Consider the following 16,336-nt stretch of genomic DNA (forward strand, 5'->3'; position numbering starts at 1 on the left):
TTGAGCCCAGGAGTTGGAGGTTGCTGTGAGCTGTGATGCCATGGCATTCTGCCCAGGGGGACAGCTTGAGGCTCTGTCTCAAAAAAAAAAAGAAGAAAGATCCTTTAGAAATGGTGCGTGCTTAGCTTAAAGGGTGAATGGCTTTACCCTTATAATATTAGCTGTAGATAACAGATAACCAGAGCCTAATTTAACTGTCATCTCATAGACTAGCATGAATAATTCTTTTTATTCTGTAATAAAAGCTCGTGTGTCCTAGCACTATGGGTATGGGTTTTTTTGTGTTTTTTTTGCCATTGTTGAGTACATTTTCTGTTTTTAATCAAGTATCTTTGGGTAATCTAATATACAAATCTGAGTTTCTATGAATAAATTTTGCTTCTAATTATTTACTTTTATATGATGCTAAAACATTTTCATCTTAAATTATAATATGTTGGTACATTTAGTCTCAGATAACCATGTAACACATGTGTCACCTGTCTGGGCCCTAGGTTCCTTGTGGACCAGCACTGGTATAAACAGTGGGAAGTGTATGTGCAGGGAGGGGACCAGGATTCCAGCACCTTCCCTGGCTACATCAACAATGCTGAGCTCTTTGAAGGTACTGGGCCTCTACCTCCCCACATCAACCTAGCCCTGAAGTTCTTGTCTCCTCTGTCCCTACAAATGATCACAAGTCTATTGTCCACGCCAGGTTATTGGGGAGATGGTCAGAGTTACTCATCAGTTGCCTTCCCTGATTCTTCCTCTGCCACTCCCGCCCCCTCCCCACAGATCAGATAAGCTGGCGCCTCAAGGAGGGACTGGAAGAAGGCAAGGATTATGTGCTGCTCCCAGCAATTGCTTGGCATTATCTGGTCAGCTGGTATGGCCTAGAACATGGCCAGCCACCCATTGAACGCAAGGTATTGTGGGTGGGGAAGGTGGTGGGTAATGTAGATTCTATGAGTGGTTGGGTGACATTGGGTAGGAGGAAAGCTTTGTAGGCCCAGGATGGGTCCAGATCCATGTATACTGGGTAGATTTATCTGTGTTTGTGCTCTTCCCCGCTCATAGCTCATTATACAGGTACCTTATGTTTCCACCATGTGTGCACCTGTGTGGCTCTTTTCACAGATCATTATATGTGTGGTTTTGTATGCTTTGTGTGTAAGCCAATGTGTGTGCTCTAATCTCAGAGGTCACAGTGCCTGTATCTGTGTGAGTATACCTGTGTATGCACCTGTCTACCTGTACAGGTCATAGAGCTGCCCAGCACCCTGATGGTCGAAGTATACCCAGTAGAACTGCTGCTTGTCCAGCACAGTGATATGGACACAGCTCACACTGCTCAATTCAGCCACACAGATTCACTTGGTGAGTCGATGACAATCATGGATGAGTTGGGTATTCCGAGCTACAGGTCACTACTCAGTGGCTTAAGTATGCATGGGATTGGGCTGTGGCTGACTGAGAAGGCACTGGTCAGACTTTGGAGGACCAAGAAGGCATTGGCCAAATTGTATGCACTGAGGGTATATGTGAGCTACATTCCAGTGGCTTGCATGGTATGGCAGAGGTTGTTTATTGCGGGGCTCAAGTACTGAGTGTGGGTCAGTCATTTGAAGATTGATTGGGAACATAAATATCAACCAAGTATGTAAGGTATGTGGGGATGAGTCAGGGATGCCAAGATGGGTCTGTCATTTTGAGTCTCAGGAAGACCTGGAATGTGCTCCCTCACTCTCCACAGACCTAGTATTGCGCACAGCTCGGGAGCAGTTTCTGGTGGACCCTCAGGAAGAGACACGGCTTTGGATCAAGAACTCGGAAGGATCTTTGGATCGGTTGTGTGACACACACGTCACAGTGCTTGAGGCCGCCCTGGAGACTGGGCAGGTGAGGGTGGGAAGAGCTTTTTTGCTCAGGCAGACCAGCAGATAGACTCACCTGGCAATATTCAGGTTGGGAGAAGTGAAGGCTAGGTGCCCATAAGGCCCTCCAATAATGCCTTTCCTTCTCTTCTTTCTCTTCCTCCAACCCAGTTGGTCGTCATGGAGACTCGAAACAAAGATGGCACTTGGCCCAGCGCACAGCTGCATGCCATGTGAGCCCTTGGGGTGTCTGGTTCAGAGTGGGGGCATCCCACAGTAGGCAAAATGACAGCCCATGAGCACATCATACTCATGAGTAGTAGGCCCTCAGCTGATGGTTTCTCATCCAACCCTAGGAACAACAATGTGTCAGAAGAGGACGAGGATTTCAAGGGCCAGCCGGGCATCTGTGGCCTCACCAATCTGGGCAACACGTGCTTCATGAACTCGGCTCTGCAGGTTGGGCCATTCGAGCTGTGTCTGGCACAGATGCAGGGGTGGGCTGCAAGAGCTGGGGATTGGGGACACACCCACGGGACCTGGGAGAACTGCAGTGCAAGGGGTTGGGCTGAAAGCTAAGGCCCCACAAGTCTGAAATGACATGCCCACATTCATTCCTGCAATATCAATACAGGCAGTCCCTGAGTTACAAACATCCGACTGACGTACAACTCGCACTTACGAAGGGAGTCTATTACAGGTAATAGGTAAATGTACCTGTTCCAACTTACATACAAATACAACTTAAGAACAAAACTACGGAACTTGTCTCGTTCGTAACCCAAGGACTGCCTGTACCTTCTCCCTATGCTTATCCTCACTCTCCCTCTTCTCTCCTTTGCTACCACATTCTTTCTTCTTATGAAATACTAATATTGTCTCTTCCCCACTCTCCTGATCCTTTTTCTCCTGCCTCTCCCTTTCCCCCATTTTACTTTCTCTTCTCTCCTCGCTTCCTTTTCTCTTTTGCCATCTTTGTCCTCTGTCCCATTCACCTGGCCCCTGCCCCATGCAGTGCCTCAGCAACGTGCCACAGCTCACTGAGTATTTCCTCAACAATCGCTACCTGGAGGAGCTGAACTTCCGTAACCCACTGGGCATGAAGGGTGAGATCGCAGAGGCCTATGCGGACCTGGTGAAGCAGGCGTGGTCTGGGCACCACCGCTCCATCGTGCCCCATGTGTTTAAGGTGTGAATCAACCCTGAGTACTCCTCCAACCCCTACTCCTCTTGGTTTGCCTAACTCTCTCATTCTGATGGCCCTGCCCATCTTCTCAGACCAAGGTTGGCCATTTTGCGTCCCAGTTTCTGGGCTATCAGCAGCATGACTCGCAGGAGCTGCTGTCATTTCTCCTGGATGGGCTGCATGAGGACCTCAATCGGGTCAAGAAGAAGGAGTATGTGGAGCTGTGTGATGCCGCAGGGCGGCCAGATCAGGTGGGCTGCTCCCAGGGATCCCTTCCTGAGTGCCCTACTAAAACCACCGAGAACTCAGGGGTTCTCTGGCCTCCCTGGGGTATCCTCCACCCCATTTTCTGTTCAGTTCCTCTACCATGACCTCACTTCCACCCTCAGTCCAACCTTAGTTCTAGTACATTTGCCCCCACACCCAACCTGGTGAGCCCTGGCAGTGTCCTACCCACATAAACCCCTGTCCCATAGTGAATTTAGTCTCCCTAGCTGTAACTCTGTCTCTGGACTTAACTCTGTACAAAACCACCCCAGACCATAGTTACCCCTGCCCCAAGCAAGCCCCACCATCACCATGACACTGTTAACAGGAGGTGGCTCAGGAGGCTTGGCAAAACCACAAACGGCGGAATGATTCTGTGATCGTGGACACTTTCCATGGTCTCTTCAAGTCCACGCTGGTGTGTCCTGATTGTGGCAATGTGTCTGTGACCTTCGACCCCTTCTGCTACCTCAGTGTCCCACTGCCTGTCAGCCACAAGAGGGTCTTGGAGGTCTTCTTTATTCCCATGGATCCCCGCCGCAAGCCAGAGCAGGTATGAGGGGAATGGGGACATAATGAGGAACACGTAGTCAGAGTCGAATTACTCTGCCACACTTCAAGGTTTCCTGCATTGACGCTCTGCAAGCTCTTCTGACTTTTTATGGATGCTGTTTCTCCCTTAGCACCGGCTTGTGGTCCCCAAGAAAGGCAAAATTTCGGATCTGTGTGTGGCTCTGTCCAAACACACGGGTATCTCTCCAGAGAGGGTGAGACTATGTGGACCGGGGGAGTGGGCAGGATTCAGGGGCAAGGAGGCAGAGGGGCTGGGGAGAGCTTACAGACTGACAAACCCCCTGTCTGCATCCTCTTCCCAGATGATGGTGGCTGATGTCTTCAGTCACCGCTTCTATAAGCTCTACCAGCTGGAGGAATCTCTGAGCGGCATCTTAGACCGCGATGATATCTTCGTGTGAGTGAGGGGACCCAAGAGGAGATGGTGGTTCCTCAGGAACCTGGTACACTTCTTTTGTATGGGCCTGCCTCCTCTGCCTCATCCACTGGGCACCTGTCCTGTGCAGAGCTTCAGCCATGTGCCTTGGCAGGGCAAGGGGCTTGGCATTGTCAATGGGTGAGGTGACAGAGCCTTAGACATGGTGTCCTTGAGCATTTCCTTCCTTATTACCAGAGGGAGGCTACTGTTTCTTATTTACCTCATTCAACACTTACTAGGCCCCTTCTGTGTACCAAATACTAAGCTCAACTCCTCCCTGTATTGCAGTTCTCAAAAACAAAAAGATTTTTTTAATACAAAATGCTAAGACACTTTGTGAACATAGGAACATTCAGCAAACTTGTTAAATCTTTGGGTAACTAAGAACTGAAATATGGCTCAGCAGCTAGAGCCATATGTATATGGCCACATACACCAGGGCTGGTGGGTTCAAACCCGGCCCAGGCCTGCTAATCAACAATGACAACTACAACAACAAAAAAATAGCCAGGTGGGTGTCGTGGTGGGTGCCTGTAGTCCCAGCTACTTGGGAGGCTGAGGCAAGAGAATTGCTTAAGCCCAAGAGTTGGAGGTTGCTGTGAGCTGTGATGCCATGGCACTCTACTGAGGGTGACATAGTAAGACTCTGTCTCAAAAAAAAAAAAAAAACAACTGAAATAGTGACTTAAGAATAGAAGAGGTATTTATAAACAAAGCAATGTCTTCCAAAAAGAAAACGTTTTTTAAATCCCTTTGTCACTAAAAATTTTTAACCCTCTCAACACTCTGATAACACCAAAGTACTTTATAAAAAATAGCACATAAAGTGCTGTGCAAATCATTTAACAGTTTGGAAGGCAGAGAACATTTGGTAGCTTTTCAGACCCCCCCTTTTTATTTTATTTTTTTTTTTTGAGAGCGTCTCAAGCTGTTGCCCTGGGTAAGAGTGCTGTAGTGTCACAGCTCACAGCAACTTCAAACTCTTGGGCTTAAGAGATTCCTCAGCCTCACAAGTAGCTGGAACTACAGGCGCCTGCCACAATGCCCGCCTGTTTTTTTGTTGTTGTTAACAGTTGTCATTGTTACTTTAGCTGGCCCGGGCCAGGTTTGAACCTGCCACCGTTGATGTATGGCCAGCTCCCTGCCCACCGAGCTACAGGTGCTGCCCCCGCCCTTTTTTTTGAGACAGAGTCTCATTTTGTCACCCTTGGTAGAATGCCATGAAGTCACAGCTTACAGCAACTTCAAACTCTTGGGCTTAAGTAATTATCTTGCCTTAGCCTCCCAGGTAGCTGGGACTACAGGCACCCAACACCAACACCTGGCTATTTTATTTTAGAGACAAAAGGTTTCACTCTCACTCAGGCTGGTCTCAAACTCCTGAGCTTAGGCAATCCACCTGCCTTGGTCTCCCAAGTGCTGGGATTACTGGCATGAGCCACCTTTTCAGACTCTTTCAAAAATATTTTCAGGTGGTAAGGGGTGAGTGGATGAAGCCACTGAGGCAGAGTCAGGGAGTTGTCCTGGGGAGGCCCTGATTAGGTATGACCTGTTATTTACCCCCACAGGTATGAGGTATCAGGACGATTGGAGCCCCTCGAGGGCTCGAGAGAGGATATTGTGGTTCCTGTCTACCTGCGGGAGCGCACTCCTGCCCGTGACTACAACAATTCCTACTATGGCTTGATGCTTTTTGGGCACCCGCTCCTGGTGTCCGTGCCTCGGGACCGGTTCACCTGGGAGGGCCTGTATAACATCTTAATGTACCGGCTCTCGTAAGTGTCCCTTTTCCAGGGACTGGGGGAAGGGGTATGAACTCAGAGCTGGGTGTTTAGCTGCTTATTTGGCATCTCCCCTTTAACATCTGAAAGATAATTTGAACTTATTTTGGCCATAGAAGAACATACAGGGTTTACTTTTCTCTCAACCTGTGGCTTTGCTACTGCATCTCTTAGGTGCTGGACACAGAGGTGAACAAGACAAACCAAACACATGCAACTTTGCCGTTTATTCACTTGTCTCCTCCTGGGAGAGACTTGGTTATTTGTTCTTTTGCCAGTAGATCTTCATTGTACCCCAAATTCAGAGTCCTTACCATGGCAGACAAAGCAGCACCTTGTCTGGATTAGTCTCTCCTCCCTCATTTTATACTGTATAGTTCACTCCTCAGAGGTCTTCCCTAAGGGCATTTATAGCTGGTTACGTGTTCAACTCCTGGGCTCAAGCGAGTCTCCTGCCTCTGCCTCCCAAGTAGCTGGGACCACAGGCGCCCGCCACAATGCCAGGCTATTTTTTTTGGTTGCAGCCATCGTTGTTTGGCGGGTCTGGGCTGGATTCGAACCCGCCACCTTAGGTGTATGTGGCTGGCGCCTTAGCCACTTGAGCCACAGGTGCCGAGCCAAATTCCACACTCTTGACTGGCACACGAGTCTGCATTCTGAGGCCCCTGCTCACAGCCTTGGCCTATTTATGCATTTACATGTCACCCCCTCAGAACTCAGGCCCATAATTAAGAATGTTTTATGTGTGGGTTTACCAGTGGCTTCCCATCATCACCAGAGTAAAATCTTGGGCCCTGTTTCTATTGTCCTTGTGCCCCTGCCTTGGGAGTCTCCTCTGCTCTGTTGCAGACGCTACGTGACCAAACCTAGCTCAGATGATGAGGACGATGTGGATGAGAAAGGTGAGGGAGAGGAGGGAAAGAGGGTTAACAAAGATGATGAGGGTCTGTACAAGTGGCCCCCCGGCCTGAGTGGGAGTGAGGGGCTGAGGGTCAGTGGGTTGGGAGCTGGGATAAGTCTGGCCCACACAGTGTTCGTGTAGGTGTGTGTTGCAGCTCAGCCCTTTGGAGTCACATCTTCCCACCTCTGACATCTTCCCTGTTGTAGCAGATGATGATGAGGAGGATAAAGACAACATCCCTGGACCTTCAACTGGGGGCAGCCTCCGAGACCCTGAGCCAGAACAGCCTGGGCCCAGCTCTGGGGTCACAAGGAGGTGCCCATTCCTCTTGGACAACTGCCTTGGCACATCTCAGTGGCCTCCAAGGCGACGACGCAAACAACTGTTCACCCTGCAGACAGTGAACTCTAATGGGACCAGCGACCGCACGACCTCCCCTGAAGAAGTCCAAAGTATCTTCTTTGGTTGGGAGCCAGGGTGGGAGGTGGGAGATAGGTTTCCTAGCAGCAGCAGGACCCATGACCACTTGCCTCCCCCTTACTCCCAGCTCAGCCATACATTGCCATCGACTGGGAGCCAGAGATGAAGAAGCGTTACTATGATGAGGCAGAGGCTGAGGTAAACAAGATCCCAGGGAGGGGGGCACTTTCCGGTCTTGCCCTTCAACTCTTTGCTCATCTTCCCCACAACTCCTTCAGCTGGGAGCAGAGCCCAGAGATCCAGGTCTAGGTCTTGCCTGGCCTTGGAACCTGAACACCCGCTGAGAGCTCCAGGGCCTCAGGTTCCTAACTTCAGAGTCTGTGCGCTCTGACTCACTCAGCATGTCTCCCACCCCCACTTCTCATTTCTCCACCCCTACTCATACCCGACCTTCTGGCCATCTGTTCACCCAACCCCAGGGCTACGTGAAGCATGAATGCGTTGGGTACGTGCTAAAGAAAGCTCCAGTACAGCTGCAGGAGTGCATTGAGCTCTTCACCACTGTGGAGACCCTGGAGAAGGAAAACCCCTGGTGAGGGGCCAGAACGGGGCCTGTGGGGCTTTCACTGGGTAGCATTACCTGCCTGATCCCCTGTTAGCTCTTTCTCCTTCCACTGTCCTCTGTGCTCCAACCCTTCCTGCCACCCTGGCCTCCAACACTCAAGCATACTCTCACCATAGGGCCTTTGCCTGGGCTGTTCCTTCTCTCAGGAATGTTCTTCCCCCAGGTATCTACAGACTTCTTTGCTCCTTTGCTCAATTCTACAATAAAACATGACCTCATCAGGGAGACCTACTTTGACTACCCTGTTAAAAGTCATCCCCCCCACCAATATCATCTCTTCATCTTCTCCATGTTCTTTTCTTCTTAGCTGAGCATTCCTCTCTTTATAGCTCTGATGCCACTTGATGTAATGTCCTGTATCCCCTTCTGTGCTGTTATCTCCATTAGAGAGTAAACTCCTTGAGGGCGAAGACTTTTAGGCTCACTGTGTATAGCTTTTCACTGCTTAAAGTAGTATTGGATATTCAATAGATGCTCAGTAGACACTTGCAGAATAAGCCAGAAGAGAGAGCCAAAACCATAAAGCCAGTCTCAAAAATAAGAGCAGCATCTTCATGGAGCAGAAGTGGAACAGAAATACAAAATAGTACAGCGGGATTAAACAGTAGGCAAGCAGTAAATACCTGGTGAATGAATCAGTGACTGAAATAGGAAGAGAGGAAACTATAGGGATAGAGGCATACTCTAAAATAAGATAGCAGCTCATAGGCCAGAAATCAAACAAAAATATAAAATAGTTTGAAAGCATATATAAAAGGCAATCACTAAATACTTGTTGAGTGAAATGATTTTAACGGGAACAGAGCGAGCTAGAGCACTGGGCAGACTAATGGTAAGAGCAGCGTCTCTATGGGCCACACAGTACATAAAAGCCCAGCAGTACAGAGGGTGTGCAGTGGGTTCCCGGGAAATGTCTGCTGACTCCATCTTGTCCGTAGGTACTGCCCCTCCTGCAAGCAGCACCAGTTGGCCACCAAGAAGCTGGACCTGTGGATGCTGCCTGAGATTCTTATCATCCACCTGAAACGCTTTTCCTACACCAAGTTTTCCCGAGAGAAGCTGGATACCCTTGTGCAGTTTCCTATCCGGTCAGGGGCCAGGGGGGGAATGGCTGAGGATGGCAGTGGTGGGGGGTGGGAGGTGGGTACCAGTATTAACCCTCTCTTGCACCACAGGGACCTGGACTTCTCTGAGTTTGTCCTCAAACCACAGAACGAGTCCGCTCCAGAGCTCTACAAATACGATCTCATCGCAGTTTCCAACCACTATGGGGGCATGCGTGATGGACACTGTATGTGCCAGGCAGTGGGCAGGGGCATGCCCTTGGAGGGATGGGGGTCTGAGCTGGGAGGTCAGGACATCCCTAGAAGGTGACAAGGCATATGAGCCAGTGGCAAGGTTGTCAGCATAGGAGGAGTGAGAGAGTGGATCTGGCTGGACATCTCTTAGGAGCAGGAGCATGGGTTAAGATCATGTCCTCTCCCTTTCAGACACAACATTTGCCTGCAACAAGGACAGCGGCCAGTGGCACTACTTTGATGACAACAGCGTTTCCCCTGTGAATGAGAATCAGATTGAGGTGCCACTTTCATCCTCCTTTCTCCCTTTCTCTCTCCCCTTCTCCTGATTCCACCCCTTCCTTGGAACCCACACTGATTCCTGTCCTCTCCCTACAGTCCAAGGCAGCATACGTGCTCTTCTACCAACGCCAGGATGTGGCACGACGCCCGCAGTCCCAGTCTGGCTCATCTAGCCCCCCAACCTCCCCTGCCTGCAGTTCCCCACCCAGCTCTGAGTTTATGGATGTTAACTAAGGGGCCCTGGGTCCTACCCCAGGGAAGGAAGCCCTCTCCACTATCCTGCTTCTTGTGTTCAACCCCATTCTCTTATCTGTGTCAGGAGCCCCCCTTCAGGTGTTACAGGCTTAGTTGTGGCTACTGTTCTCCTGTGCCGCTGCATTGCTCTATCCCGGGAAGAAAAGGTCCTATCTTCTCCCGGCAGTGTGCTCCCCGCCTGTGTTTGCCTCTTAGAGCAGAAACCTTCCCTCCTAGTCTTTATGGTCGTCCCCTTCCCTCTGCTCAGCTTGGAGTGTTCTGCGTGGGTGAATATGGGGGTTTACCTGAACTCAGAGTGTATTTTCTTATTGAGACACTGTCCCTTCCGCTGTGTGTGTATATAAAGTGCCAGTCTGGTCCTCACTGAGCAGTGTGGGTTTTTATTTCTTGCGTACTTAACTAAGCACCAGTTTATGCCTATGTTCTGTGTGCTGATTGAATGCCAGGTGTGTGATGGATGCTGCTCTGAGTGCTTTCTGAGCACTAACTATGTGCCAGGTGCTGCTATTCTAAGTGCTTTTGAATCACCATCTGGGTGCCAAGCACTATTCCAAGCACCAGCTATGTGCTAAGTTTTTTCTAAAGCATTTTACAAATACTGACTCAATAATCTTCACAAGCAATCTCATGTGGGAGTTGTCATCTCCAGTTTCAGATGGGGAAACCTGAGGTTAAGGAATTGCTAGGGTTCCGTCAGGAGATCAGTGTATCTCATGCATTACACTGAAGTCAGTTGCTAGAGAGGGGTGTTTTGCCTCTCTGGACCCGGGACTGCAAAGCTTTCTGTGGCCATGAGCTGCACTACTGCTAATGTGGAAAGGGCACACCTGGAGCAGGCATCCGTGTGGGCGAATGTGTGGTCTGGGGACATGAAGATACCAGACTACCGCACAGATTCCCAGTTGTGTCTCGGCACCTGTGGCTCAAGTGGCTAAGGCGCTGGCCACGTACACCTGAGCTGGTGGGTTTGAATCCAGCCCGGGCCTGCCAAACAACAATGACAGCTGCAACCAAAAAATAGCCGGGCGTTGTGGCAGGCGCCTGTAATCCCAGCTACTTGGGCGGTGGAGGCAGGAGAATCGCTTGAGCCCAGGAGTTGGAGGTTGCTGTGAGCTGTGATGCCATGGCACTCTACCCAGGGGGACAGCGTGAGGCTCTGTCTCAAAACAAAACAAAAAAACAGATCCCCAGTTGTGTCTTCTGGGAAGAATGAGTGTTCTGAGGAGAACTATAGAGATGGTGCATACCCTTGGAAGATCAGCGAACATGACAGGACAAATGTTCTGTGTCTGTGACCTCTGCATTCCATCCCTGCTCCCCCAGCAGGGAGGGTCCCTCCAGCCTCACCCCAGAGAAAAGTGAGATGGAGCACCTACCCCAGGATGCTGGATACTGAACAGAGAAGCATAGTGTGAGAAAAAGAGGCCATTTAAGCACTAAGCATCTCCCACCAGACCCCTCCCAGAGGAGCCAACTATTAATTCTGAGAAACAAAGCCCCTAAAGGAACAGCTGTGGGGTGGAATAACATGGATGTGTGGTATCTGGACATACACAGGCCACCCAATCTTGCATACTTAAGGGGGGAATCCTATTCAGTGGCACCTGAGGGCCCATATCCCTCTGCCCAGTCTGCTGCCTTTGCATTGGCTCTGGCAAGACACTCAGGGCCACTCAGCCCCAGCGTTGCCACCCACAAACCTCCCAGTCAAGGTAGTTGCTGTGAGGAACCCAGTTCATCCTGACTTAAGCAAAAAACAAATACTAGTTTCAGGTATGACTGGATCTAGGAACCCAGAAGTTGTCACTGACTTAATGAAGACCATATGATTGAAACATGATTATCATCTCATTTTGCAGATAAAAAAGCAGGCCTATAGAGCTGGCTGGGAATGGGCTAAAAGTACAGAAATGCGTCATTACCTACTGGTAATCAGTCCCAGACCAAGCCTATCTAAAGTGAATCTGATTACAATAGTATCCCTGATCTAACTAAAGGCATCCTGAATCAAGACAACATGTGTACGACTCAGGAAAAATAAGAGATAACAGATACACACAGACTGCTCATGTTAGAATGATCAGACATCAACGTAAAATAGTTATTTTGCTATGATCCTGGACAGAAAAATGATTAACAGTGAGTAAGAAATTTAAAACTTTGAAAATAGGTTGAAAAAGAACCAAGTAGAAGTGATAGACCTGAGACAGATAACAAAATTTGAGAAGTCAAATGGAGAAGCAAGAATCCAATGTACTCAGTTCTAATATGAAGGCAGTAGATGATCTAATACAAAGTGGGAAGTAGGGGAATGAGGGAGAGGGGATGAGGGCGGAGGGGGTCACAGTGTATGGCACACCTTTTCGGGGCAGGACACAATTCTAAGAGAGATTTTACCTAACAAATGCAATCAGGGTAAACCTAATTCTTGGTACCCTCAAAGAATCCCAAACAAAAAAAACATTTTGAGAAGTCAGTGGATGGCTCGGCGCCTGTGGCTCAAGCGGCTAAGGCGCCAGCCACATACACCTAAGGTGGCAGGTTCGAATCCCCAGCCCGGGCCTGCCAAACAACAATGATGGCTGCAACCAAAAAATGGCCGGGCGTTGTGGCGGGCGCCTGTAGTCCCAGCTACTTGGGAGGCTGAGGCAGGAGACTCGCTTGAGCCCAGGAGTTGGAGGTTGCTGTGAGCGTGATGCCACGGCACTCTACCCAGGGGGATAGCTTGAGGCTCCGTCTCAAAAAAAAAAAGAAGTCAGTGGATGAGTTTAACATCACATGAGGAATAGTGGAAGAGGGAGTTTGTGTGAATTGGAATATAGGTTAAAGTGTATTAAGGTATGCATCTTGTAAAAGATTTTACATTAGACTAATATTTTATTTTATTTTTGAGACAGAGTCCCACTATGTTGACCTCAGTAGAGTAGAGTGCTGTGGTGTCACAGGTCACAGCAACCTCAAACTCTTGGGCTTAAGCAATTCTCTTGCCTTAGTCTCCCAAGTAGTTAGGACTACAGGTGTCCGCCACAATGCTCAGCTATTTTCTTGTTGTTATTGTTATTGTCGCAGTTGTCATTGTTTTAGCTGGCCAGGGCTGGGTTTGAACCTGCCAACTTCGGTGTATGTGGCTGGCACCATAACCACTGTGCTACCCTCCCTGCTGGGGGAGCAGGGATTGAATGCAAAGGTCACACAGACACAGAACATTTGTCCTGTCATGTTCGCCAGTCTTCCAAGGGTATGCACCATCTCTATAGTTCTCCTCAGAAGATTGATTCCTCCCAGAAGACACATCTGTGGGGTGGTCTGGTGAGTATCTTCATGTCCCCAGACCACACATTCACCCACATGGATGCCTGCTCCAGGTGTGCTCTTTCCACATTAGCAGTGGAAAACAAATAGGGGGAATAGAATAATCAATAGTCAATTCAGCAGATGGCAAGAAGAAAGGAAAATAGAACAGGTGAACAAATAGAAAGTATTTACTGCCCCCCCCGCCAGGCATGGTCGTTCACACCTATAATTCTAGCACTCTGGGAGGCCGAGGCGGGTGGATTGCTTGAGCTCACGGGTTCTAGACCAGCCTGAGCAAAAAGCGAGACCCTGTCTCTATTTAAAAAAAAAAAAAAACTGAGGCAAGAGGATCACTTAAGCCCAAGTTTGAGGTTGCTGTGAGCTATGATGCCACAGCACTTTACCCAGGGCAACAGCTTGAGACTCTGTCTCAAAAAAGAAAAAAATAAAATATTTACCCAACGATTTACCAAGAAAGTCTCCACTCCACACAGGTCCAGTTCAAGTGAGGGAATGGCTATGCCTAACTATGTCTGCATGCTTACTGAATACCAGGTGTGATGGGGACTGGCTGGCTACTTCCAGGCCGACCAAGACTGCCACCGTGCCAGGTGGGGCAAGTGAAAGTGAAAATGCTGGAAAAATCTCCTCCCATTTTGAAGATGGGCTTTTCTTTCTTTTTCTTTTTTTTTTTAATATTTTTTTTGCAGTTTTTGGCTGGGGTTGGGTTTGACCCCACTACCTCCGGTATATGGGGCTGGCACCCTATTCCTTGAGCCACAGGTGCTGCCCAAGATGGCTTTTTCTTTTTTGTGAGACAGAGCCTCAAGCTGTCACCCTGGTAGAGTGCTATGGCATCACCACTCACAGCAACCTCCAACTCCTGGGCTCAAGCGATTCTCTTGCCTCAGCTTTCCAAGTAGCTGGGACCACAGGGGCCCGCCACAATGCCCGGCCATTTTTTTGGTTGCAGCCATCATTGTTGTTTGGCGGGCCCAGGCTAGATTTGAACCCGCCACCTTAGGTGTATGTGGCTGACGCCTTAGCCACTTGAGCCACAGGCGTGAGCCAAGATGGCTTTTTCTTGATTGGACACTTGGTTACTAGAAACCTTTGAGTCTTTTCCAGAACTCCAGCACAGTTTAGCAATTCTGCTTGTTTTTTGAATTTGTTTTGTTTTGAGACAAAGTCTCACTCTGTTGCCAGAATAGAGTACCATGGCCTCAGCCTAGCTCACAGCAACCTCAAACTCCTGGCCTCAAGCCATCCTCCTGCCCTCAGCCTCTCGAGTAGCTAGGACTACAGGCGCCCACTACAATGCCTGGCTATTTTTCAGAGATGGGGTCTTGCTGTTGCTCAGGCTGACCTTGAACTCCTGAGCTCAAGTAATCCTCCTGCCTTGGCCTCCCAGAGTGCCAGGATTATAGGCGTGAGCAACTGCACCTAGCCGTTGTTTTTTGTTTGCTTCTTTGTTTGTTTTTGAGACAGAGCCTCAAGCTGTCGCCCTGGGTAGAGTGCCTTGGCATTACAGCTCATAGCAACCTCCAACTCCTGGACTCAAGCGATTCTCCTGCCTCTGCCTCCCAAGTAGCTGGGACCACAGACACCCGCCACAATGCCTGGCTTTTTTTTTTGAGACAGAGCCTCAAGCTGTCCCCCTGGGTAGAGTGCCTTGGCATCACAGCTCACAGCAACCTCCAACTCCTGGACTCAAGCGATTCTCCTGCCTCTGCCTCCCAAGTAGCTGGGACCACAGACACCCGCCACAACACCCGGCTATTTTTTTTGGTTGCAGCCATCATTGTTGTTTGGTGGGCCCGGGCTTGATTTGAACTCGCCACCTTAGGTGTATTTGGCTGGTGCCTTAGCTACTTGAGCCACAAGCCAATGCCTGGCTATTTTTTGGTTGCAGTTGTCATTGTTGTTTAGCAGGCCTGGACCAGGCTCGATCCCTCCAGTCTCGGTGCATGTGGCTGGTGCCCTACTCACTGAGGTATGGGCACCAAGCCAAATTCAAATTACTCTTATATGAGTTGCTAGAAGTTGTCTCACAGCTCACTGATGCTCTTCACTTTTTTTAAATTCTTTTTTAAAAGTTTCTATTGCTTTGCCTTCGTGTTGACTAATATTTTCTTCTGCAATGTCTAATGTGCTGTTAGTTTCATTCAATGTACCTTTTTATATCCTCAATGTCTCTATTTAATTTTTGGACATATGGCATGGCATACTCTGAACTGTTTTTACTCAGAACATTTATGACATCAAACGTGTGGGGGTTTTCTACACCAACAACCAATTCTCCAACTCTCCAGATACCAACTGGGAGTCCAACGTTTCAATTCTGACACTAGCTACCTGGAGTCAGCATCAGACCACACAAGTTAAGGGCTTCATTCTACAAAACTGCCTCCACTTGAGATGTCACTTGAAGTGAAGATGTCCCATACTTCTGACTGACCAGCTATAAATCAGAGAGAGGTTCCCATAGCCCCTCCTCAGGCTTGATAATTTGTTAGAATGGCTCACAGTACTCAGGAAGCTACTTTACTTACTGGTTTGTTATAAAGCATACAATTCAGGAACACTCAAATGGAAAAGATATGTGGACAAGATAAGGGGGCAGGGGTCTTTCCTAGCACCTTGATGTGTTCACCAACCCAGAAGCTCTCCAAATCCTTCATTTAGAGGTTTTTATAAATGGTGCATTACATAGGCATAATTGATTAAACCACTGGCCGCTAGTGATTAACTCAATCTCTAGCCCCTCTCACCTTTCCAGAGGCCCAAGGTGGGACTGGAAGTTCCAACCCTCTAATTACTTGGTTGGTTTCTCTGGCAATTAGCCCCCTCGGAAGCTTTTCAGGGGCCCACCAAAAGTCACCTCATTAGCATAAACTCAAGTATAGTTGAAAGGGGCTTACTATGAATAATAAGACGCTCCTTTTACCTCATTACTCAGGAAATTATAAGAGCTTTAGAAGATCTGTGCCAGAAATCAGGAATGAAGACCAAATATATATTTCTTATTCTATCATAATATCACACGTGCAATTATATAACTGTGCTATAACTTCTCTGCTAATTTGAACATCTTTATCTGTTCAGAGTCAGTTTCTTTTTTTTTGTTTTTTTGAAACGGAGCCTCAAGCTGTCCCCCTGGGTAGAGTGCCATGGCATCAC

At 48.7% G+C, this 16,336-nt stretch overlaps 1 protein-coding gene across 2 annotated transcripts in view; it reads left to right on the forward strand.

Moving 5' to 3' along the window:
• USP11 (ubiquitin specific peptidase 11) overlaps nt 1-9,863 on the forward strand; it is a 17,956-nt gene extending 8,093 nt beyond the window's left edge. Inside the window, exons 2-21 of one of the 2 annotated variants that reach the window (XM_012811292.2) lie at nt 495-604; nt 778-908; nt 1,242-1,359; nt 1,736-1,881; nt 2,028-2,089; nt 2,213-2,315; nt 2,872-3,045; nt 3,135-3,293; nt 3,638-3,862; nt 3,993-4,076; nt 4,185-4,279; nt 5,869-6,075; nt 6,931-6,983; nt 7,189-7,434; nt 7,530-7,600; nt 7,882-7,994; nt 8,966-9,115; nt 9,203-9,318; nt 9,518-9,606; nt 9,704-9,863. In XM_012811292.2, coding sequence (XP_012666746.1) covers nt 1,266-1,359; nt 1,736-1,881; nt 2,028-2,089; nt 2,213-2,315; nt 2,872-3,045; nt 3,135-3,293; nt 3,638-3,862; nt 3,993-4,076; nt 4,185-4,279; nt 5,869-6,075; nt 6,931-6,983; nt 7,189-7,434; nt 7,530-7,600; nt 7,882-7,994; nt 8,966-9,115; nt 9,203-9,318; nt 9,518-9,606; nt 9,704-9,841 — 2,325 coding nt within the window. In that variant the 5' untranslated portion in view covers nt 495-604; nt 778-908; nt 1,242-1,265 and the 3' untranslated portion in view covers nt 9,842-9,863. The remainder of the gene's footprint in view (nt 1-494; nt 605-777; nt 909-1,241; nt 1,360-1,735; nt 1,882-2,027; nt 2,090-2,212; nt 2,316-2,871; nt 3,046-3,134; nt 3,294-3,637; nt 3,863-3,992; nt 4,077-4,184; nt 4,280-5,868; nt 6,076-6,930; nt 6,984-7,188; nt 7,435-7,529; nt 7,601-7,881; nt 7,995-8,965; nt 9,116-9,202; nt 9,319-9,517; nt 9,607-9,703) is intronic. The other variant, XM_012811293.2, reaches the window with a different exon arrangement.
• Nucleotides 9,864-16,336: the final 6,473 nt, after the last annotated feature.

Source organism: Otolemur garnettii, unplaced genomic scaffold, assembly GCF_000181295.1.
Source record: "Otolemur garnettii isolate 467f Iridium unplaced genomic scaffold, OtoGar3 scaffold00153, whole genome shotgun sequence".
Taxonomy (NCBI): Eukaryota; Metazoa; Chordata; class Mammalia; order Primates; family Galagidae; genus Otolemur; species Otolemur garnettii.